The following is a 24,607-nucleotide window of genomic DNA, read 5'->3' as shown; positions in this document are numbered from 1 at the left end:
GACAGCTCCAGCCCCCCAGGGCACTTCCCTAGTAGATGAGAACCAACCACGTGAGCTACTCACATTATCATTTGGATACAGGACTCTGGAGATGTTCTCGGCCAGGTTCCTGTCCAGGACTGCCTCGATGTAGCCACCCACATTAACTGTGAGCAGAGACGATGAGGTCAGGACCCATGGGCCTTCCCCGACTCCCCATGTGCCCTCTGCCTCCAGTTCCTCCCTCACCTCCCTGAACTGTGGGAGGGGCATTCCCAAATAGGGGGTGCCCCAGAGCCATGGTTTCACTGAGCCCTCACACCCTACGGGACGCCAGGCCCCTTGCTCCTTCCTGAAGGCACAGGGTCCCAGGAGCACCGGCTTTGCCCGGGGGTGCTCCCTGGGAGGCCCCAGATCTCTGAGGAGTCTGCTCTCTGGCTTACAAGGAGAGCTTCATGCTCTCCACAACAGGGACAGTGCAGACAAGACAAGAGCTCTGTGGGGCAAGTTTAGGGGAAACCACCCAAAAGAGACAAGAGAGGCAGAACACACAGTCATGGAGCTTGAAGTCGTTGGGCGCCTTGGCAGACCACAGCCTCATGGTGTTGACAGTGTTGTTCCGGTAGCCGGGCACTGGGGTATCGTACGGCATGGCCAGCACCACCTGGCCAAGGAGAGATGGTCCAATCTAGTCAGTCAGAGATGCAGGCCCCAGGCCCAGGCCTCCTCATCCCACTCAAGCGGACAACCTGTTTGCCCTCTGGCTGTTCTTCTACTCCAGACTCTTGCTACTCACCCTGTGACAGGCCACAGTCCAGCCCAAGGGCAGCCCAGGCCAAGAGCACCTGTGGTGGCCCTGCAGGAAGGTCCTGACCACACTCTTGAGGTCACGTCTATCTTCTCTGAGTTCACCTCCTTCGACACTGGCATTAAGAATTCGTCCAGAATTCTATCTTAAGATAGAGTGCCTGGGTGGCTCAGTGGGTTAAAGCCTCTGGCTTCAGGTCATGAGTTCAGGGTCCTGGGATCAAGCCGCACATGGGGCTCTCTGCTCAGCAGGGAGCCTGCTTCCCTCTCTCTCTCTCTGCCTGCCTCTCTGCCTACTTGTGATCTCTCTCTGTCAAATAAATAAGTAAAATCTTAAAAAAAAAAGAATTCTTCCTACTCAGTTGCTCAAGGGGCCGCTGCGTCAACCTCACTGATGCTCAGGGCTAGCAGCCACACCTCCTCAATCCTCATCCTCTGCCTGCCACACTGTCCCTCTTCTCGCTCAACTATGCTTATGCAACTGCAGGACTCAGCTAACTTCTCCACAGATGGCTTCTATTTCTGACTCCATTTCCCAATGTCTGCAGAAGGTCTTGACCTCTAACCCTCAGAGAAACCAAACCAGCCCACACTCTACTCACAACGGAAAATGCAGGGCCTGTGCTCTAAACATAGGGCTGGCCACATCCCCTCCTGACTCCCCTCTGTCCACAAGTACCTGCTTTACTCTTACCAAGGACAGGAAGATATGCACAAGTCTCATGGTCACTTCCAACCCGCAGACCCCTGGAAGGGGCTTCTCACACTCAAACATGTCTGTGGGGGCTCATACAGGTTCAACTCTGTAGATTTACAAGATGAAATCCCCTCCTACAGCCAAAAAGACTATAGTATAGCATCACTAGAGCCTTAGTATATCACCTTTCCCTCCCTTTCCCTCTTCCTCCGGCTCCCCAAAGCCTTGTCCAAGCCAGTTACAAGCCCTCCAAAGCATCCCTAACCACCCCTCCTTCCCTATCCAGGGCCAGCCCTCCAGCATAAGGCCCCTATCACTCATCCTGAAATGCTCCTATGGTCTCTACGCTTCCCTACATACACTGATATGCTTATCTTCTACAAGCACATGCACTGGGATAATTGACCCCTTCTCTGTTCTTTCAAATTAAATACAACGTATGATGGCATCTTAACATGGCTCAGCCAGCATTAGCCTATGCACCCTGTTTAAAACTTATGCTGCAGAAAATCTGGACGACTCACATTTGCACGCCCAGGGCTTCCCCAGTCTCCCAGGCTCACCTCCCCACATCCAGACGATTGAATCTTGTTCATTACAGCTATGCCCCAGGAAGGCTCTCCTGCTACCTCCCTCTGCCCCCTAAGACCACCCAGATGGGCACTACCTGCCATCCCAGAGCCTAGACTGGACTTGCCATGCTCCTGTCCCCTTGTCAATGCCAGTGCCCTGTTCTGAGACATCTACCCAGCTCACCACATTGCCCAGGGCTCAGATGGCTCAGTGGTGGTGGGTGACACCTGAGAGGCGCTACTAAGGCCTGTGGTGTGCGGTTGAGAGCAGGCATCAAGCACCTGCTCTCTGGAGATGCTGGTGAGCTATCCGTGTCCCCCAGAGCCTCAGTGCCCTGCCCCCGTCACCACACTGTCCTGCCAGCCGTTCAATGACTGCTGGTCTCAACGCCCACAGAAGCCCCCCGCGGAGGCTTTCTCCCTGCCTGGGCAGCTCCCAACAACCGACAACTGCTAAGAAGCAGGCATATGAGCACAAAACCTCCCAGGCCTTCACCTCGGTCAGGCTGTGTGGGGAAACCACACAGCGTGCACTCCCAAAGGGAAGCCGGTATGACCAAGAACTGCGGCCATCCCTCACTGCGCCCACACTTGCCCTGGGGGAGGCTACCTGGGTGTCTAGCCACTTGACGCCATCAGGGGTGTGCTCCACTCTCCCGTAGAAATGCACAGGCAGCATGTACTCCGGCCGCGCCTTCTCCCAGGGGTTTCCGTAGCGCAGCCAGTCATCCGCCTCCTCCACCTGGAAAGGGGCCAGCAGTGAGGTCGGTAGGCCCCCAGCCCACAGGAACTGGCTGTCCAGGCACCGCTGCACTGCGCGGAAACATTTCCAGTTCTGGTCGAAGCCTCGTGTTCAAAACCGAACATGTTGGACTATTAAAGAAATGAACTCAGGAAAAATCATTAAAGTGAAGACATTAAGAACCGCAGGAATTTAGGGGCATCTGGGTGGCTCAGTGCCTAAGCATCTGCCTTCGCCTCAGGTCATGATCCCAGGGTCCTCGGATCAAGCCTTGCATGAAGCCCTGCATCGGGCTCCCTGCTCAGTAGGAAGCCTGCTTCTCCCTCTCTCACTCTACCTGCTTGTGTTCTTTCTCTCCCTGTGTCAAATAAATAAAATAATAATAATAATAATAAAAAGAATCACTCAAATTTAACAATAAAAAGGAATGAAGTCCCGCTGCGTGCTGCAATATGGGTGAGCCTTGCATACACGTGGAGTCAAAGAAGTGCTGGTAGGGTACAGCTCCATTCACAGGAAATGTCTAAAACTGTCAAATGCGTAGAGACAGCAGGTAGATTAGTGCTCATCAGGCACTAGGGTGTGACTGCAAATCCGTGTGGGACTTCTTTTTAGGGTGATGAAAGTATTCTAGAAATAGTGGTGATAGCTGCCCAACTTTGTAAATATATTAAAAACCACTTGATATCTCAATAAAGCTGTTATTTAAACTTTTTTCTAAGATTTTACTTATTTGCCAGAGAGAGAGAGCATAAGCTGGGAAAGCTGCAGGCAGAGGCAGAGGGAGAAGCAGGCTCCCCGCTAAGCAAGGAGCCCGATGCCAGGTTCAATCCCAGGTCCCTGGGATTATGACCTGAGCTGAAGGCAGCCGCTTAACTGTCTGAGCCACCCAGGCATCCTATAAAGCTGTATTTAAAAAAAAAAAAAAAAGAAAGAAATTAAAGAAAATAATCACTGGAGCCCACTACTTGGAAAATAACACCACCAATTAGTGGGTACCTGGGCTGGGTTGCCTTTGCCACAGGAGTGCCTGGACACACCACTGGAAGACACTGCTTTTCTGTAAGGCCTTCCTTAAACCAGGTTGTTTTTTAAAAACTGTACCTGGTAGCATCCAAAATCATAAAAGAGAATCCCACAAATAAAACCAAAAGTAGCCCCACAGATCTAACAATCTTTGAGTAGAAGGATTTGGTGGGGTTGCAATGGGATAAATTAATTTGGTAAGTAGTGAATAAAGAATTAGAAATATAAATTTAAATGAGAGTCTTCTTCAAGTTTTTAAAAAAAGATCTATTTATTTATTTTAGAGAGGGAAAGAGGAAGCGTGCACACACTGTGCACACGTGGGGGCGGGACTGAGGGGGAGAGAGTCCTAAGCAGACTCCGCATAGAGCGTGGAACCCAACGGGGGCTCGATCTCACAGCCCTGAGATCACAACAGGAGCCAAAACCTAGAATCGGACATTTGACTGGCTGAGCCACTCAGGTGCCCCTGTCTTCTTCAAATTTAACAAGCAATCTTAAGTACATGCATACCTCGGAGATATTCCAGGTTTGGCTCCAAACTACAGCAATAAAGTGAATATAGCAACAGAGAGAGCCCAATGAATGTTTTGGTTTCCCAGCATATGTGAAAGTTAAATTTTTACTACACTGTAGTCTATTAAGTGTCCAACAGCATTATGTCTTAAAAAAATATATAATACCTATACAGTGGCTAACATAACATAATAAACATTTTTTTTTTTAATTTTGGCGAAAAAACAAAAACAAAAACAAAATATAATGCTTTAATTAAGAAATGTTGCTACAAAACGTTAACCATCATCTGGGCTTTCAGCAAGTTGTAATCACTGATCATGGATCATCAGAACAATGTAATAATAACATTTGCAATACTGTGGGAATTACCAACATGTGACAGAGACATAAAGAGATCAAATGCTGTTGGAAATATGGGACCCACAGATTTGCTTGATGCAGAGTTGACACAATCCTTCAAGCTGTAAGAACTGTGTTATGTGAGAAACATGATAAATTGAAGTGCAAAAGAACAAGGTATGCCCATATGTTACCTTCAGGGTTTTTAAATTTTTTATTCTTTAATTTTCATTTATTTATTTCACAGTAAGCTCTATGCCCAGTGTGGGTCTTGAACTCACGATCCCAAGATCAAGAGTCGTATGATCTACTGACCAAGCCAGCCAGGCCCCCTTGTTTGTTTGTTTTTTGTTTGTTTGTTTGTTTTATAAATGGTTCTTACACAGAAGTGAAAAGTCAAGAGAATTTCTGGTTGCAGTTATAGGGAGGTGACCCGGCCAAGATTATTGCTTCAGTATGTGTCTCTGCATCATACTCCTGGCTGGGCTTTTCTGTCTGGTGCAGGCAGCTCTTCATCATGGGACCAGCCCTGCCTTTTGATCTGGTGCCATGTCCTTGTACATTAGTAAGATTCTCCAATACCACAGCCTGGTCATCTCCTGCAGAGTACGTCCATGAATAGTTTGTAGAAGCAGCATCTCCTTGACTATACGAGATTGGTGGAGAGGTCTCTCAGGGGACCGCTATTTCTGTCCCTATGGCCAACAACACTGCTGTTTGACCAGTGCCTGCATTTAATTCTGCTATAGATAAAGTCAATCAAAACTGGCTCCCATGACAACAGGGTGGGAGGAGGGTGAATTTATAACTCACCCATCATCCCACAGGTGTCTTTAAGCTGTTATGCAAGATGGCAAGAGGTAGAAGAACAAAAACACAACAAAGAAATGTCTGTGATCAAGCAAACAAAAGACAACACAAAGAAATCTTCCTGCTAGGGGCGCCTGGGTGGCTCAGTGGGTTAAGCCTCTGCCTTCAGCTTGGGTCATGATCTCAGGGTCCTAGGACTGAGCCGCGCATGGGGCTCTCCATTCAGCAGGGAGCCTGCTCCCTGCCTCCCACCGCCGCTCTCTGTCTGCCTGCCTCTCTGCCTGCTTGTGATTTCTGTTTGTCAAATAAATAAATCAAGTCTTTTAAAAAAAAATATTCCTGCTATACCCATAACACAATGAGGGCCTCTGAGTTTCTGTCTTATGAATGTATACTGCATAGACTGTAAGGAGCCTGAATGGGTCAAAGCACACAGGTGTATAAGGGCTGGTGTGCCTCTGACAGACACACATGTATAAGGAACTCTGCCTGAAATCACCCAGAATGTACCAGGAGGACAAGTGCAGTTCTAAGGTTGGAGAGAGTATGTTTAAAAATTAAGCAATAGTACCATCCATTTTTTTCAAAGAAATGGAACAAATAATCCTAAAATTTATATGGAACCAGAAAAGACCTCGAATAGCCAAAGGAATATTGAAGAACAAAGCCAAAGTTGGTGGCATCACAATTCCGGACTTCAAGCTCTATTACAAAGCTGTCATCATCAAGACAGCATGGTACTGGCACAAAAACAGACACATAGATCAGTGGAACAGAATAGAGAGCCCAGAAATCGACCCTCAACTCTATGGTCAACTAATCTTCGACAAAGCAGGAAAGAATGTCCAATGGAAAAAAGACAGCCTCTTCAATAAATGGTGCTGGGAAAATTGGACAGCCACATGCAGAAAAATGAAATTGGACCACTTCCTTACACCACACACGAAAATAGACTCCAAATGGATGAAGGACCTCAATGTGAGAAAGCAATCCATCAAAATCCTTGAGGAGAATGCAGGCAGCAACCTCTTCGACCTCAGCCGTAGCAACATCTTCCTAGGAACAACGGCAAAGGCAAGGGAAGCAAGGGCAAAAATGAACTATTGGGATTTCATCAAGATCAAAAGCTTTTGCACAGCAAAGGAAACAGTTCACAAAACCAAAAGACAACTGACAGAATGGGAGAAGATATTTGCAAACGACATATCAGATAAAGGGCTAGTATCCAAAATCTATAAGGAACTTAGCAAACTCAACACCCAAAGAACAAACAATCCAATCAAGAAATGGGCAGAGGACATGAACAGACATTTCTGCAAAGAAGACATCCAGATGGCCAACAGACACATGAAAAAGTGCTCCACGTCACTCGGCATCAGGGAAATACAAATCAAAACCACAATGAGATATCACCTCACACCAGTCAGAATGGCTAAAATTAACAAGTCAGGAAATGACAGATGCTGGAGAGGATGCGGAGAAAGGGGAACCCTCCTCCACTGTTGGTGGGAATGCAAGCTGGTGCAACCACTCTGGAAAACAGCATGGAGGTTCCTCAAAGTGTTGAAAATAGAACTACCCTATGACCCAGCAATTGCACTACTGGGTATTTACCCTAAAGATACAAACATAGTGATCCGAAGGGGCACGTGTACCCGAATGTTTATAGCAGCAATGTCTACAATAGCCAAACTATGGAAAGAACTTAGATGTCCATCAACAGATGAATGGATAAAGAAGATGTGGTATATATACACAATGGAATACTATGCAGCCATCAAAAGAAATGAAATCATGCCATTTGCGACGACGTGGATGGAACTAGAGCGTATCATGCTTAGTGAAATAAGTCAATCGGAGAAAGACAACTATCATATGATCTCCCTGATATGAAGACATGGAGAAGCAACATGGGTGGGTAGGGGGATAGGAGAAGAATAAATGAAACAAGATGGGATTGGGAGGGAGACAAACCATAAATGACTCTTAATCTCACAAAACAAACTGGGGGTTGCTGGGGGGAGGTGGGATTGGGAGAGGGGGAGCGGGCTATGGACATTGGGGAGGGGAGGCGAACCATAAGAGACTATGGACTCTGAAAAACAACCTGAGGGTTTTGAAGGGTCAGGGGTGGGAGGTTGGGGCAACCTGAGGGTTTTGAAGGGTCAGGGGTGGGAGGTTGGGGGAACAGGTGGTGGGTAATGGGGAGGGCACGTTTTGCATGGAGCACTGGGTGTTGTGCAAAAAGAATGAATACTGTTACGCTGAAAAAATAAATAAAATGGGAAAAAAAAATTAAGCAATAGATACATTTAGGTTTTCTTTTACTGTTAGTCATACTTTTCCCTGTCAACTTTTTTTTTTTTTTTTTTTTTTTTTTCTCATTTTATTTATTTTTTCAGCGTAACAGTATTCATTCTTTTTGCACAACACCCAGTGCTCCATGCAAAACGTGCCCTCCCCATTACCCACCACCTGTTCCCCCAACCTCACACCCCTGACCCTTCAAAACCCTCAGGTTGCCCCAACCTCCCACCCCTGACCCTTCAAAACCCTCAGGTTGTTTTTCAGAGTCCATAGTCTCTTATGGTTCGCTTCCCCTCCCCAATGTCCATAGCCCGCTCCCCCTCCCCCAATCCCACCTCCCCGCAGCAACCCCCAGTTTGTTTTGTGAGATTAAGAGTCATTTATGGTTTGTCTCCCTCCCAATCCCATCTTGTTTCATTTATTCTTCTCCTATCTCCTACCCCCCCATGTTGCTTCTCCATGTCCTCCCTGTCAACTTTTTATTATGAGTGTGTTCAAACATACAGAAGTATTAAAAGAATTGGCAGTAAACACTCAACGCACCTTCAACTTAGGATCCACAACTGTTAACACGTTGCTATATGAGGTGTGCCCATATGTTATCTTCAGGTAACAGATTTATCACATATCCATCCATCAACCCATCCAATTCTTGATGCATTTCAAAGTCAGTTGCAGACATCTGTACACTTCTCCACGAATAGTTGAGCATGCACACCGTTAAGGAGAATGCATCCTGTGTTTATGTTTTAGGTTAATTTGTACACAGTACAATGTACAAAGTTGAAGGACACTCTTGAGCTCTGGAAATTGCTTGTGCCCTTGACCCAAGCCCCATCAAGACACAGGGAGCTTTCCATCACCCCAGTCTGTTCATGTTCTGTACTGCTCTCCTGTTACAAACCTTTTAATCTCAACCACAGCCCTGCTTTATACGTCACTGTTAGGCCTCAAATTATACTACATAAACTATTCTCCAGTCAAGTGGATAGCTGTGCCTTCCATTTTAAAGACCTGAATGAGGGAAATGGTCTCCTTGTCCACTGGAGGGCAATGAGCCTGCACTCAGACACTGCACTCTTTCCACCAATGTGGTCTTGGCCACCTCCCTTTGCTGTGGTTTGATGCTTCAGAATCCAAGCTCACTTTTCCCCAGAGCCACTTTGCTTTGCAGTCTGGCCTCTAACCCCCAGGACACTGTCCTGTCTCTGAGGTCAGGGAATGAAGGCAGGAGGTGGGAACAAAACCTACAATAACCACTGTTTCTCAAACTACTCTGAGGTAATTGTCCCACTGAGGGTGAACCAGAGAGAGTCACCTTTGCTCCACAATGAGGTACAACAGGGACCTAGCATACAGCATGTGATGTCCTCAACCCCTGGTGCTCCTATAGGACCAGTTGGGCGCCAGGTCCCACTCCAACAGGCCTCGCAGGCTCACAAAAAAGAAGTTGTGTGCGATGAGCTCACAAAGAAGATCAGCCTCTGGCAGCCCACAGAGAACTCTAAGGGAAGAATGGAGCTCACAGGATAGACCTGTCCCACCTCTGCTTCGGCCAGGACTAGCAGACGATCTCTCCAGAAAGGAGTTCAACACATAAAAGGCTGGACTGAAAGTGCCTGTTTGTTTTCTTGTGTACATGAGAGCTGGAAACAAGTGAAGAAATGGAGTCTCACTCACCTGCCAGCCATTGACAATCTTCTGGTTGAAGATCCCAAACTCATAGCGGATTCCATAGCCATATGCTGCTAGGCCCAACGTGGCCATGGAGTCAAGGAAGCAGGCTGAAAATTCCAAACACAAAGCACTTCTTGGGATCAAAGACAATCAAGCAGCTTCAAGGCCCACTGGAAGCAAAGCCTAGACACCCATGTTAATTAAGTAGGTCCTGGGACGCCAGCCTCTGGGTGCCAGATGGCAATTAAAGGCTGACCTATCAGCTTCAGATTTCATGAAAGGAAAACAGCCCTCTCCCCTCCCTCCAGTTTGAGAGCCGGGGAACCAGGCCAAGAGGCTGTTCAGCGTGAGGGTGAGGGGAGGTGGCAAGGACAGAAGTAAGGCACCCCACAGAGAGCCCATCTAACTTGGCATGCCTCTGAGTGCACAGTCCCCTCACTGCTAGTTTTGTCGTAGAGAGCCTCATGCAGGCTGGAGGGTGCAACACCCCTACACATTCCACTTAAAATCCATATATTTTGGACAGTAACACCACAAAATAGTGAGGAAGGCACAGGGATGGGGCTGGGAATGGATGGACATCTAAGCACTCAAACACCTCAAACACCTAAGAGCCCAAATTCCCCAAGACCTCCAGGAAGGTGGCTGGAGCAGCAAGCTGAAATAAGGAGCCTTTGTTCCAATCAAAATATCTTAGGGGGGAAAAAAAAAACAAAAAAACACCAATGTTTTAAAGATTCATTTATTTATTTGATAAAGTGAGAGAGAGCCGGGGGTGGGGAAGGGAAAGGGAATGACAGTATTAAGCAGACTACATGCTGAGCATGGAGCCCGACGCAGGGCTTGATCCTATGACCCTGACATCATGACCTGAGCCAAAATCAAGAGTCAGACACTTAACTGACTGAGCCATCCAGGCATCCCAACAAAAACAATGTTTTAAGTAAAGATCCAGAAAGCAGCCTTATTAAACTTCCAGATTACAAAGAAAAAAAAAGTCCATAAGAAACAAGCAAATAAAACACTTGCTGAACTGAACAAATACGCCCAGACCCGTTATCAGACCCTGTACTAAGGGGAAGCAACAACAGTATCCACAAATGTTAAGACCTGGGTTCCTGTTCTGAAGAAATCATTCTCGCAGAAGGAACACAGGACGTATCAAGTTACGAGGGGCTGGTGACTACCCACATCTACACGGGTGAGAGGAGTCCCAGAGGAGGTCACACCAGTCCATGGGCAAGGCCAGTGGTGCTGCAGAAGGAGCAGGAAACTGACTAGGCAGTCTAAATAGGAACCAGACTGTGGAAGGCCTATAGACGCCTGAACCCCTGAAGGGAACAGATGGTGGAAGGCCAGGGATGGGCCTGTCCTGGCTGACAGTCACCAGCCTTGGGGTCGGAGGGGAGCTTAGGCAGCTGTCCTGGGCTGTGAAGGAGACCAAGTGGTCTGCAGCCTTCCTTGAGCTTGGTGAAACGGGTGCTGTTTTACTGACCGGGAGAAAGCTGTTGAGGGTGCAGGGGGCTGCAGGGGACTGATGTCCCAACCTTGCAGCACAGTGGGGCTCCCTCAGGAGGGGGCACCCTGATTCCATGTGTGGGGGAAGTAAGGTTCAGCTTCCTGTCTGGAATGATCACATAAGTTACAAAAAAGCCCTGCATTTGAGAGCAGATGCAGGGGACCTTGAGACCTTTCCCATGAAGAGGTGGAGGTAGGGCAGGCCCTGCCAGCTGTTCCATTACACAGATCCAGGTGTTATTTCACTTGAGAGAAATATATGCTACTTTTTTTTTTTTCATTTTATTTATTTTTTCAGTGTAACAGTATTCATTCTTTTTGCACAACAACCAGTGCTCCATGCAAAACGTGCCCTCCCCATTACCCACCAGAATTTAACTTAAGATTTGAAAACATAAACACATACACATACTCACATAAATCTGAGGGGGTTTGATCCCTTTACAAAATGACAACTCTCAGAAGGAGCAGTAATACAACATAGCAGGGGTCTGAGCCCACCCTCCCGTGGCCCCCACACAAGGGAACATAAACATAAAACTTGGCCTATTTCTCTTCCAGAAACACTGTGCCCAAGAGCCTTGAAGCACACAGCAAAATCAAATTTCACTGTGACAGTGATTTCCACCTCTAAGTTCTTGGTTTTTTTTTAAGTCTATTTATTTATTTGTTCGTTTAGTAATCTCTATACCTAATGTGGGGCTTGAACTCACGACCCTGAGATCAAGAGCCACATGTTCTTCCAACTGAGACCACTAGGCAGCGTTCCACTTCTAAGTCCTTCACTCCGCTCCCTTTGCCCTAAAAGGCTAGCAAAAATAACTCAAACAGGAAAAACAAAACAAAACTGGATATGCTCTCCAACATAATGACCCAAGGGAGCAATATCCCAAAAGGAATGACTCTGCTACTCTGGGGCAATATGTTTACTACAGTAAAGCAGGAACAGCTTGCTAGCAGGGCTGCATTCATCAATCGTGTGTGCGTACATGCACATGTGTGTGTGCCTGTACCTGTGTTTGTGTGTGTACAGATGTGTGCATGCATATATGTGCATGTTCACTCGTGTGCATGTGTATATGTGTGTGCCTGTGTGCATGCGTGTGTCTATCCGTCTTTCTCCTAATTACCAGTTGTAGAATGTGATCAGTACCTTGGAAACCACCCCCCAGGGCCAGCTACCCAACACTGGCAAGCCCCGTCCGTCTTCATGATCATCGGGAAGTATCCTTGTGTGAAGGAAAACATATTTTGCATTTTATTCCACTTGGATGACACATTCTCCCACCCACTCAGAGGGGCCAATTTACCCCAACAAACTGCTGTTGGGAGCACAGCTGACCTCAGCCTCAGCATGTGATTAGCGACCAGGGACCGTATCAGGAGAGGCCATGCCTCGCCAGAGGGCGGGGTTACCTGCCAGCCTCCCCAGGCCACCATTCCCAAGGCCAGCGTCCTCTTCTATTTCCTCCAGTTCTTCCAAGTCCAACCCCAGCTATGAAAAAAAAAACAGCCAACATTTCAATATCACTTAATATCTTCCTCAAGAAACAGGTGAAAAGATAGTAAATCTTGTCAGTTTGTATCAGTCAAAGCTCAGAGTCTGCTTTCTTTTAGACTTGAAAATCTAATTATTAAAATCAGGCACTTAATCAAAGCATGAAAATGAAAGTTTCCAGGCATTTTAAAAGCTGCCAAACTACATAAGAATTAATAATCAAAAGGGAGCATGATTTAACAGTCAAAGATAAATATTGCCAGGTTATTAACCTATGTACAGTGAACAGATTGTAACATGTATCCTAAAAATGAAACCAGTGGCTTCAGTAATTCTCTAGTTTTGTATGGTCTCATGATATTTATGTGACTTATTTATTTATTTACTAATTATTTAACTAGCTATATTTATTATCTGCCTCCCCGAAGTGTCCTCTTCTCTACATTTAGCTGTGGAGAATCTGTTCTGCCAGGCTTCAGGTCAGTTTCTGGGTTATTTACACTGACGTGGGAGTCATCTAAGTGTGTCTGTGGATGAGGTGAGCTTATGGTCCTTCTGCTCTGCCATCTTCTCTGGAACTCCTATGCAACAGCTTTTTAAAGTAAAGCACCTCTCCCAGGGCATCCCAACTGCATTCAAGCAATCTTCTGAAGCAGGTATATGGAATGTTGAAAATCGGAACAAAAGAAACAAAGCCCCAACTTCTTCACCTGACTTGAAACCATCCCACAATGGTTTGGATGGATAAGTGTTCCATCAATCTGGCTTTAGTGTGTTAAACTTCACAAATGGCTCACATTAATTATCTTGATGAGTATGTTTTAAACTTTTTGGCTTCTGGAGGACTTCAAGAGCTATTCTTTAATGGAATTATATCTATATCAAGTTAGAAACTTAAAACAGATTAATATTTTTAAGTATATATGAATTCATTTTAAACTAATAATCCCATTAATATTAACATAACACAATGTAATGACAGGGGTTTTTTTTTTTGTAATGACAGTTTTTAAAATAAATAAATATACTAAGAAGAATAGCAGTGTTTTACATTTTTACAAATCTCTTTAATAAATTTTCTGCTTAGCATTCAATCTGTTGAGATATTACACGTCATACAGCCTCTGGAAAGCTTCACCACATAGTCACGATAGAACAAAAATAAACAGTTCTGACCTAGTGGACCACCTGAAAAGGTCTCAGAGTCCCCAGAGGTCTCCAGACCACACTTCGAGAATCCGATAAATTACAAAGGGTGAAAGCAAACTTGTGGAAAAATAAAAACATCAAAGTCATAAAGAGATGGTTTAGTGTCTATTAAATAAATTGAATGGTACTAACACAAACAGTAATCTGATTCAGAGTAAGATTTCAAAATATTGACTGAACTCCCATAGCAATTTCAAGGAGCGTGTTCCACCAAAAATATTTTGGGTATGTGGGGGAGACAGGATTTACCCAGTAGTACACACCGGCTCCAAGTTAAGAAACACGTTTAACTACATTTTCCAAATTTATCTGACTATGGAACCTCTTACTCGTGAAACATTTGCTAAAGTCAAAGACCACTACACTACATAAAGGCGAGCTAAGAGCCGATGTGGGAGGCAAGATGTTTTGTTCTCTTATGTTTTTACCTTGAATGTTGTAGGTACACCTCAGCCTAGTAAGGCAAATTTTGCCATGAGTTTGAGACTATTCAAAAGAGGCACAAAAGAAGAGCTAACTGACAACAAGTCTAAAATCTCGCAAAAGTGGGCTTCTCAACCGAAGACAGAAATAAGCACGATAGAGCACCCTTAACCTGTTTTTTTATTTAATGAGATATAATTCACATCCCATATAAAATCCACCCTTTAAAGCAAACAATTCAATGGTTTTAACATACTAACAAAGTTGTGCAACCACCACTAATTCTAGTACTTCCCTGTCCCAAAAACAAACCCCATACTCTCCCACTTTCCGTATTCCCTCAGATCTTGGCAATTACTTTTCTTAATTTCTGTCACTACAGATCTGCCTATTCTCATCATTTCATATAAATGGAAACACATACAAACATTTGGCCTTTTGTAACCTGCTTCTTTCAATTAGAATAATGTTCTCAGGGTTGATCCATGTTGGAGCACATATCAGTACTGTTTATCACTGCATAGCTTTCTGTTGTAGGACTAGTCTACATTTTGTTTATCTGTTTATCAGCTGAGGGGTTATTTAGGCTTGTTCCACTTTGGGGCTATCAAAAATAATGTTGCTATGAACATTCATGTACAATTTTTTTTTTTTTAAGATTTTATTTATTTATTTGACAGAGAGAGAGATCACAAGTAGGCAGAGAGGCAGGCAGAGAGAGAGGAGGAAGCAGTCTCCCTGCAGAGCAGAGAGCCCGATGCGGGGCTCGATCCCAGGACCCTGAGATCATGACCTGAGCCGAAGGCAGCGGCTTAATCCACTGAGCCACCCAGGCGCCCCTCATGTACAATTTTATGTGTGGACATATGTTTTCATTTTTCCTAGAAATAAACCTTGGAGTGAAATTGCTGGTTTATATAATTCTATGCTTAACTTTTTGAGTAACTGCCAAACTATTTTTCAAAGTGGGTCCCACCACTTTACTTCTCCCAGAAGTGTATGAGGGTTCCAATTTCTCTGCATCCTAGCCAACACTTGTTCTCTGTCTTTACAATTATAGCCACTCAAGTGGGTGTGAAGCAGTAGCTCATGGTTTTGATTTGCATTCCCAGATAACTAATGATGCCGAGTACATTTTCACATGCTTTTTGACCATTTTCATACTTTCTTTGGGAAAATGCTGATTCCAGTGCTTTGCCCATGTTTAAATTAGGCTGTCTGTACACTCTGGACACCAGACACTGATTAGATTTATGATTTACAAATATTTTCTCCTATTTTGTCTTTTCACCTTTTCATAATATACTTGAATGTCCCAAATTTTTTTACTCTTGTCCAGTTTAACTATTTTTCCATTTATTGCTTATGCTTTTATGTAATTTCTTTTTTTTAAGGTTTTATTTACTTATTTGACAGACAGAGATCACAAGTAGGCAGAGAGGCAGGCAGAGAGAGAGAAGGAAGCAGGCTCCCCGCCCAGCAGAGAGCCCGACGCGGGGCCCGATCCCAGGACCCTGGGATCATGACCCGAGCCGAAGGCAGAGGCTTTAACCCACTGAGCCACCCAGGCACCCTATTTCTAAGAATCTATTACCAAATCATGAAGAATTACTCATATATATTCTTCTAAGAGTTTTATGGTTTTAGCTCTTATCTGTAGGTCTCTCACCCATTTTGACTTAATTTTTAAATGTAGTGTGAGATAGGAATCCAACTTCACTTATTTGCATGTGGACATCCAACTGTTCTAGCATCATTTATCAAAAACACTATTTTTTCTCTACTGAGTTGTTTTGGCATCCTTTACTTCAAAAAGGAGAAAAGCAATTGACTACACAGGCCACCAAAAGCACAGGTGACGAAAGAAAAAAAACTGGGCTTCAAGAAAATTGAAAACTTTTCCACATCAAAGGTCACTATCAACAAAGTGACAAGGTAACCCAGGGAAAAGTACTAGCAAATCATATATCTGGTAAGGGATTAATATCCAGAATGGAGAACTCCTAAAACTCAACAACAGCAACAAAAACAAAGAGCTTGATTGAGAAATGGGCAAAGGATTTGAACACACATTTCTCCAAGAAGATATTTAGATGGCCAATAAGCACATAAAAAGATGCTTAACATCACTCATCAGTAATAATGTTAATTAAAACCACAATGAGATACTATCTCCCCTACAACAGAATGGCTACTTTAAAAAAGAAAGAAAAAGAACAAGTGTTGATGAGGATGTAGAGAAATTGGAATTCTTGTGCACTACTGGTGGGAAATTAAAATGCTGTTACCACTGTGGAAAACAATATGATGTTTCCTCAAGAAGTTAAATACAGAATTACCATATGATCAAGCAATTCCACTTCTTGGTATAGACCAAAAAGAACTGAAAGCAGGTTTTTTGTTTTTTGTTTTTTTAAGATTTTATTTATTCCAGAGAATGAGAGCGAGATCCAGAGAGCAGAAGTGGGGTAAGAGAGCACGAGTAGGGTGAAGGGCAGAAGGAGAAGCAGATTCCATGCAGAGCAGGGAGCCAGATGTTGGGCTCAATCCCAGGATTCCAGAATCATTACCTGAGCCACCCAGATGCCCCTGAAAGCAGGGTCTTGAAGAGATATTTATACACTCACATTCATGAAAGTATTATTCACAAGAGCTAAAACGCAGAAGCAATCGAAGCGCCTATAGACAGATGAATGGATAAACACAGTATGGTATATACATACAGTGGAATATTATTCACAGAACCTTAAAAAGGAAGGAGATTTTGACATATGCTACAACATGAATGAACCTTGAAGGTATTAGTATTAAGCCAGTCAGCCACAAAAAGACAACATTGCATGAGTTCACTTATATGAGGTACCTAGAATATCAAATGTATAGAGATGGAAAGTAGAATGGTAGCTGTCAGGGGCTTGAGGGAAGGGAGAATTGGGAGTTAGTGTTTAATAAAGATAGAGGCTCAGCTTTGCAAGATAGAAAGGGTTCTAGAGATGGATAGTGGTGAGTATGGTACAATATGAATACAGTTTCTGTTGTGTTTATTTTACCATAATATTGAAAAGCTGGAGGAAAAAATCAACGGGCTATAAATGTGAGGGTTTATTTCTGGACTCTCAATTCTATTCCATTGTTCTATAGGTTTATTCCTATGCTAGTACCACTCCGTCTGACGACTAAAGCTTCACAGTGAGTTTTGAAATTGGGAAGAGTGAGTCCTTCAACTTTGTTCTTCTTTTTCAAATATGTTTTAATGATTTCTGGTCTGTTGCATTTCATCTGGATTTTAGGATCAGTTTGCCAATCTCTGCAAAGAAGACAACTGGAATTTTAGTGAGAATTGCAGTAAGTCTGTAGATGGATCTGGGGAATACTGCCATCTTAAGGTTAAGTCTTCTAAGACATAAATGGACCTGTAATGTCATTTCATTTTTAGGTCTCCTTTAATTTCTTTCAACGATGTTTTACAATTTTCAGAATGTAAGTCTACATCTCTTTTGGAAATTAATTCCTAAGAATTGTATTCTTTTTGATGCTATTTTAAGTAGCACTGCTTTCTTAATTTCATTTTTGGACAGTTCAGTGCAGGTATATAAAAATGCAGTTGATTTCTGTACACTGATCTTATATCCTGCAATGTTGCTATACTCACTCATTTGTACTAATATATTTTTATTGGTTTCCAAAGGATTTTCTAGATCATGTCCGCTGAACATAGAGATAGCTTTCCTTCTTACTCTCCAATCTGGATGCTTATTATTTCATTTTCTTGTCTAAATACCCCAGCTAAAATCATCAGTATGATGTTGAGTACAATTGGTGAGAGCAAAATCCTTGGGACAAGGTGGGAGGTTAAATACCAGCTGGTGGTGTCTGGCGTCTCAGTTGGTTAAGTGGTCTGCTTTCAGATCAGGTCATGATACCAGGGTCCTGGGATCGAGTCCCACGTCAGGATCCCTGCTCAGTGGGAAGTCTGCTTCTCTCTCTATCCCTCCCCCTTGTTTGTGATCTCTCTCTCTCTCAAATCAATAAATAAAATTTAAAAAAATACCAGCTAGGGACACCATCACTCAAATAGAGACACTCTATAGGACAAACTCAGTTTCAGCAAATAAACTGCAAGGCCGAACACTAAATCAGTGGAGAAGTTTATAGATTAAGAGAGACCTAGGAGACATATCAACCAAATGCAAATAATTTTCTGAATACATTGTTAAAAAATTATAAGGCAATCAACAAGTTTGTCAACTGCCTAAAAATTATTGTCAATATCTTAGGGGTCATAATGGTATGACCCTATCTTTTGAGATACTTGTTGAAATAGCAACAAGTGAAATATGCTGTTTAATATTAGCTTAACTAATCTGGGAGTAGTAGGGGTGTGAGGGGAAACAAGAGAAGTCATGAGTGAGGCTTGAAGATAGGTGGAGGCCGATGATGGGTATATTGAAGGAGTTCATCACAGCAGTCACTCCATCTCTGTACATAATTACAATTTTCTATGATTAAAGAAAATATTTAAATACACCCGTGATGGCTCAGTCAGGAGGGAGGTATGTCTATTCAAGTTCCAGTTTTTAGTGTAACCTGCTCCCAGAACTACTTTCCAGCTCTGTACAACAGAGTAGTGGCATGTTTCACTTTTCACACTACATTATAAGTTCAGGAGCCTGGGGGAGCGGGCCCACCTAAGCCCCACATCATCATTTGGTTCTCACTCAAAAAATCTGGCACCCCATCTTACAACTATAAGGGCCCAGCAATTGTGTACCTAGAGACACTAAAGATTTGATCATCAGGAAAACCTTTCAAATACAAGATTAATAAAAAAGCTTGAAGTGAGTTAAGTATCACTTTTAAGAAAAAAATGTACATATCTGGTTTTGGAATCAGGGTAATGTTGGCCTCATAGAATAAATTTTTAAGTTTTCCTTCCTTTTCTATTTTTTAGAATAGTTTGAGAAGAATGGGTATTACGCCTTCTTTAAGAATTCACTTGTGGGTAGAATTCACTTGTGAAGCTGTCTGGTCCTAGACTTAGGCTTGTTGGAAGTTTTTTGATTACTGATTTGATTTCCTTTTTTTTTTTTTAAAGGTTTTAATTAATTAAATTTTATTTTTTATTTTTTATTTTTTTTTGACAGAGAGAGACACAGCAAGAGAGGTAATAGGGAGGGAGAGGGAGAAGCAGGCTTCCCACGAAGCAGGGAGCCCAATGCGTATCTCAATCCCAGGACCCTGGGATCATGACATGAGGCAAAGGCAGACACTTAACAACTGAGCCACCCAGGCGCCCCTGATTACTGACTTGATTTCTAAAGAAATCAAGTTTTCTATTTCTTCCTGCTTCACTTTTGGTGCGTTATATGTTTCCAGGAATTTATCCATTTCCTCTGGGCTGTCCAATTTGTTGGCATACAGTTTTTCATAATATTCTCTTATAGTTATTTGTATTTCTGTGGTGTCAGTTGTTATTTCTCCTCTTTCATTTGTAATTTTATTTGAGTCCTTTCTCTTTGTTTCTTGATGAGTCTGGCTAGAGGTTTATCAATTTTGTTGAAGTTTTTAAAGAATGAGCTCCTACTTTCACTTATCTGCTCTACTTTTAAAAATTTTATGGTTTCTGTATCATTTATTTCTGCCCTCATCTTTATTATTTCCTTCCTTCTGCTGCTTTGGGGTTTTATTTGTTCTTTTTCTAGCTGCTTTATGTGCAAGGTTAGGTTGTTTTGAGATTTTTCTTGTTTCTTGAGGTAGTGTCGTGGTCAGAAAAGATGCATGGTGTGACTTCAATGCCTCTGAATTTGTTGAGACTTGCTTTGTGGCCTAATGAATATGTGATCTATTCTGGAAAGTGTTCCATGTGCACCTGAAAAGAACATGTATTCTGCTGTTTTTAGGATGGAATATTCTATACATCTGTTAAATCTACCTGGTCCAATGTGTCATTCAAAGCCACAGTTTTGAGTGCCTGGGTGGCTCAGTAAGTTAAGCGTCTGCCTTCAGCTTAGGTTGTGATCTCAGGGACCTGGGATTGAGCCCCACATTGGGCTCCCTGCTCAGCAGGGAGCCTACTTCTCCTTCTCCCTCTGCCCCTCCTCCCCCCTCGTGCTCTATTTTTTGCTCTGCTCTCTCTCACCAATAAATAAATAAAATCTTTTTTTTAAAAAAGCCATGGTTTCCTCATTGAATTTTTGTTTGGATGATCTATCCATCAGTAAGAGGGGTGTTATGGTCCCTCCTATTATTGTATTATCATTATAACTGTTTATGTATTTGGGTGCTCCTGTGTTGGGTACATAAATATTTACAATGGTTTTGTCTTCCTGTTGGATTGTCCCCTTTATTATTGTATAGTGTCTTTCTCTGTCTCTTATTACAGTCTTTGTTTTGAAATCTATTTTTTCTGATAGAAGTATTGCATCTCCAGCTTTCTTTTGATATCCATTTGCTTAATAAATATTTCTCCATTCCCTTGCTTTCAATCTGCAGGTGTCTTTAGGTTTAAAATGAGTCTCTTGTAGACAGCATATAGATGGGTCTTACTTCTTTTATTCATTCTGATACCCCATGTCTTTTTTTAAAAGTTTATTTAAGTAAATAACGTCTACACTCCACATGGGGCTCGAACTCACAACCCCGAGGTGAAGAGGTGCACGTTCTTCTGACTGAGCCAGCCAGGTGCCCTTGCCCTATGTCTTCTGATTGGAACATTTAGTCCATTTACGTTCAAAGAGATTATTGATAGATATGTATTTATTGCTATTTTATTACTTATTTTGTGGTTGTTTCTGAAGTTTTTCCTTCTTTTCTTTTTTTCATGGTTTGCTGTTTTTCTTAGTGATATATTTGGATTTCTCTCTATTCTTTGCGTATTTGTTAGTGGTTTTAATTTGTGGTTACTATTAGCTTTTTTTTTAAGATTTTATTTATTTATTTGACAAAGAGAGAGCGAGCATAAGCAGGGGGGAGCTGGAGAGGGAGAAGCAGACTCCTCGCTGAGCACGGAGCCCAATGCAGGTTGATCCCAGGACCCTGGGATTGGGACCTAAGCCAGAGGCAGATGCTTAACTGACTGAGCCACCCAGGCTCCCCCTATCAGGTTTTTATATAACATTTTCTGCATATATGTCTATATTAAGCTGATGATTGTTTGGACCAATTCTTTACTCCTCTCTATCAGGAATAAATAAATAAATAAATAAACCAACAAACAAGTAAAATTCTCTATCAGGCATGTTATTTTTATGGGTCTTGCTTAGACGTCTGACTGTGGCCTTATCTTGTTCTGTCATTTAGAATAAATTTCTGTCTTCTCATTTTGTCTAAGTTTCTATGCCTGTTTCTCTGTGTTAGGAAAGTCAGCTGTATCTCCTATTCTTGAGGTAATGGCTTAGGAAGACGAGGTTCTATAGTGTTCTGTAGTGCAGTGTCCCATGTTGCCTGGGACCTGGCATTTCAGGGAGTGTCTCCAATGTGTGCTCTGTGCACTCTTCTATTGTGTCCTGGCCACTTTGTTCTTCAAGCCAGTCATCTGCAGTCACTCTCTTTGTTGTGGGCAGTGTTTAGTCCCTGGCCCAAATGTGCAAGTTTTGACTTAGGTATGCTCTGGTCTGCTTGTGAAATGATACCTGTCTCCACCACTGCTGAAACGAAGCCCCCAAAACTCCCACAACAGGAGACACAGTGTGAGCAGGGGTTTGGTCCAGTCTTCTGGTGGAAGGGATCACCACTCTGGGACTGAGACAAGCATGACTGGGAGAAGCAATTCCACCAGGGGGTGGGGGGTGAGACCTGGTATAAGCAAGTGACCTGGTGAGTTCTGGCACTTTGCCAGTTCCCCCAGGTGGCCCTGTGCATATGCTGAGGGGTATGGGAGAGAAATGGTGCCTGTCAGTTCCTTTGTTCTCAGAGGGGTCTCTCTGAATGCTGCCACTCTGTAACATGCTCTGAGATAAGCAAATAACCTCCCCACTCTGTGTTCCAGGTGCTCTTCAGGTAGCTGTTTCCATGGTGTGTCTGCGGGCTGTTTGCCTGTCTTTTCTCTAATAGCAGTGCAATGCCCACTATCCCAGCCAAGCCCACTGATCTTTAAAACCCCAGCCTTTAAGTAAGCCCCACCGGTTGCAAGAAGTCATGAAATTCAGCCCCTCTCACTTTCCACATCAGTTGCTATGGGGATTCGTCTTCCCTGCGTGCTCATTTCTGTGCTAGTCTGACTCTTGCCGTTCTCTGCAATCATGGCTCCCTCCCAACCACCGTGGCTGTGATCGGTTTCTCTCCCAAACCGTTCATGTCTCCATACTTCCGACCTTCTCTGATGTAGCTTCTTTTCTCTTTAGTTGTAGAGCTTGTTCTGTCAGTCTCCAGATTGATTTCTGGGATATTTAGGTGTTCATGGAACAAGGTGAGCCTAGGGTCCCCCTACTCCACCACTGTCTTCCCTTTCAGTCTCTTTTTAGACAAGGATTGATTGATTGATTGAGGATTGATTCCCATTTTGGGGAGTCACATTTTTTTTTTTTCCAAATTTTTACTTTGCCAACGGAAACTACCTGCCCCAGCGACTCCTCTCCACTAAGTTGTGGAAGGAGAGATGGGAGCCCCAGAAATGTGAGGCTGCTGAGACCCATGTGAGGTCCCTACCACGTTGCTACCAGTGGCGCCTCCAGAGCGCCTCCCACACCAAAACTGAACAAAAGCAAGGGTGCTAGGGGAGGGAAGGCTCTGGTGAGGACCCTGCTACATTCATGCAGGAGGGAGGAACTGCTGCACGTTCATACCCTAAGAACGATGTATTGAGTGTCCAGTGGAGGAGGAAGGTGGTATCCAGGGAAGGGGGGTACGTACGGAGACAGAAAACAGACGTGATGGATTTCAGTTCTGCTCTAAAGCCACAGATGAACTGTGGAGAGAATCAGCATCCAAGTGTACAACTGTTAATGACAGAACCCTTAAGCAAAGGCAGTTTTTATTCTGACTGGGGAGAAAGGGCAATTTTATACCTAGAGGGCAAGATGAACACAACAGGTTGCCTGGGGTGGGAGAGGGGACGGGAGGTGGGTTACTAGTTCAGTAAAGTGACAAAAAATGGGACAGAACCACCCACTTCTGCCCTGCGGTCACTGTGCCCCTGGGGTGGGAATGAGGAGTGCAATGGCTTTTAGCAGCCTTGAAACCTTAGCATCACAATGCAACCTTGTGCTCACAGGCTCAGGCATTAGCCTCCCCTCCAATCCTTCTGTTTTCCCCTTGAGGAGTGCCACCCACTGAGCCATTCTGCCCTGTGTAGGATAGGCTGTGCCTTACGTCACTCCTAGCCCCAGATGGAGAAAATGTCAACGTCAGTGCTCACCTCTGCAAGGCCTGGATTAAAACTTAGTGTGCCGTGAGAGGCTACCCAGCAGCCGGGCCCTAGGGTCCCGTACCTGATAAATGGCTTCATCGCAAGCATTCTGAAGGCCCAGGTTCACCATTGTGTTCTGCAGTGTGCGGCCCATGTAGAATTCCAGGGAAAGGTAATAGATGCGCTGAGGAGGCAAAAGAAAGCATCTCAGATTTTGCATTCCAACCCCACACATGATGAAGATTAGGGTGATGAGCAAATTCATAAGAGTACCTACTTAGGTCTTTCATTTGGGCTACCCACACAGTGCCCAGATGGGCTCACTCCCTGTGCAAAGCATTGGCTAACCTCGGCTTTCCAAGGGCAGGACTCAGGACCCTTTGACTACAGAGCCTCTGCTCACTGCCCTGCTGGATGTAAGCTGGCGTTACAGGAGGGAGGGCAGGGCAGTGCTGGGGAACAAGGCCCCCAGGATGGACAAAGCCAGGTCTGAACTTACCTTGGCCTCTTCCCCACCACACGCCCTTGAGTAAATGACCTCCTCACCTCTCTAACATAGGAGAAAACAACCCTGTGACAGGGGATACTTCCAAGTGTTAACAGCTTCTGACACCCACGATAAGTACACCCAGTCAACACAACAGGATGGATGGATGGACACATCCCTTTCCACTGGGCACACGTCTGGACAGTGTCTGCTGCCTGACTCTGGGGGACTGGGATATGCAACAGTCTGTGTAAACAAGGAGAAGGACCAACCCCTCGCTGGGAGCTAAGTGGGGTTCTGAGCCCTTCCCACGCAAGGTACAAATTATTCCTCACAACCATCCATCCAGTGGGCCATGGGGCGGCAGTGAATGAGCCACACTCTGGCCCTCAAGAGTCTTGCTCTTACACGGGACTCCATGCTGCTTCCTGCCATCAAAAGGAAAGCCTGGGAAAATAAATGGGGAAGAAGGGAGAAATATTGCTTACAGAAGAATTCCAATGAATGCACACAGGTGGAACGAGTGGGACAGAAAATCACCATGAGTACAGCACAGTGTAACTGTCACAGACAAGAGCCACCATGAACACTGAAACCAGCGGACACAGCTTTACAGACTAATGGGGTATCTGTCAGCCTCCAACATCGCCC

General features: G+C 44.1%; 1 protein-coding gene across 1 annotated transcript in view; it reads right to left on the bottom strand.

Annotated features, from left to right (window-relative positions):
• Window positions 1-24,607, bottom strand: part of PYGB (glycogen phosphorylase B) — a 58,859-nt gene that overhangs the window by 20,397 nt on the left and 13,855 nt on the right. Inside the window, exons 2-7 of the mRNA XM_045978851.1 lie at window positions 23,552-23,653; window positions 12,410-12,488; window positions 9,479-9,582; window positions 2,666-2,797; window positions 532-643; window positions 64-146 (exon numbers count right to left, since the gene is read on the bottom strand). Coding sequence (XP_045834807.1) covers window positions 64-146; window positions 532-643; window positions 2,666-2,797; window positions 9,479-9,582; window positions 12,410-12,488; window positions 23,552-23,653 — 612 coding nt within the window. The remainder of the gene's footprint in view (window positions 1-63; window positions 147-531; window positions 644-2,665; window positions 2,798-9,478; window positions 9,583-12,409; window positions 12,489-23,551; window positions 23,654-24,607) is intronic.

The sequence above is a fragment of the Meles meles genome, chromosome 15, assembly GCF_922984935.1.
Source record: "Meles meles chromosome 15, mMelMel3.1 paternal haplotype, whole genome shotgun sequence".
NCBI lineage: Eukaryota > Metazoa > Chordata > Mammalia > Carnivora > Mustelidae > Meles > Meles meles.
This window is presented reverse-complemented; position numbering and strand designations above follow the sequence as displayed.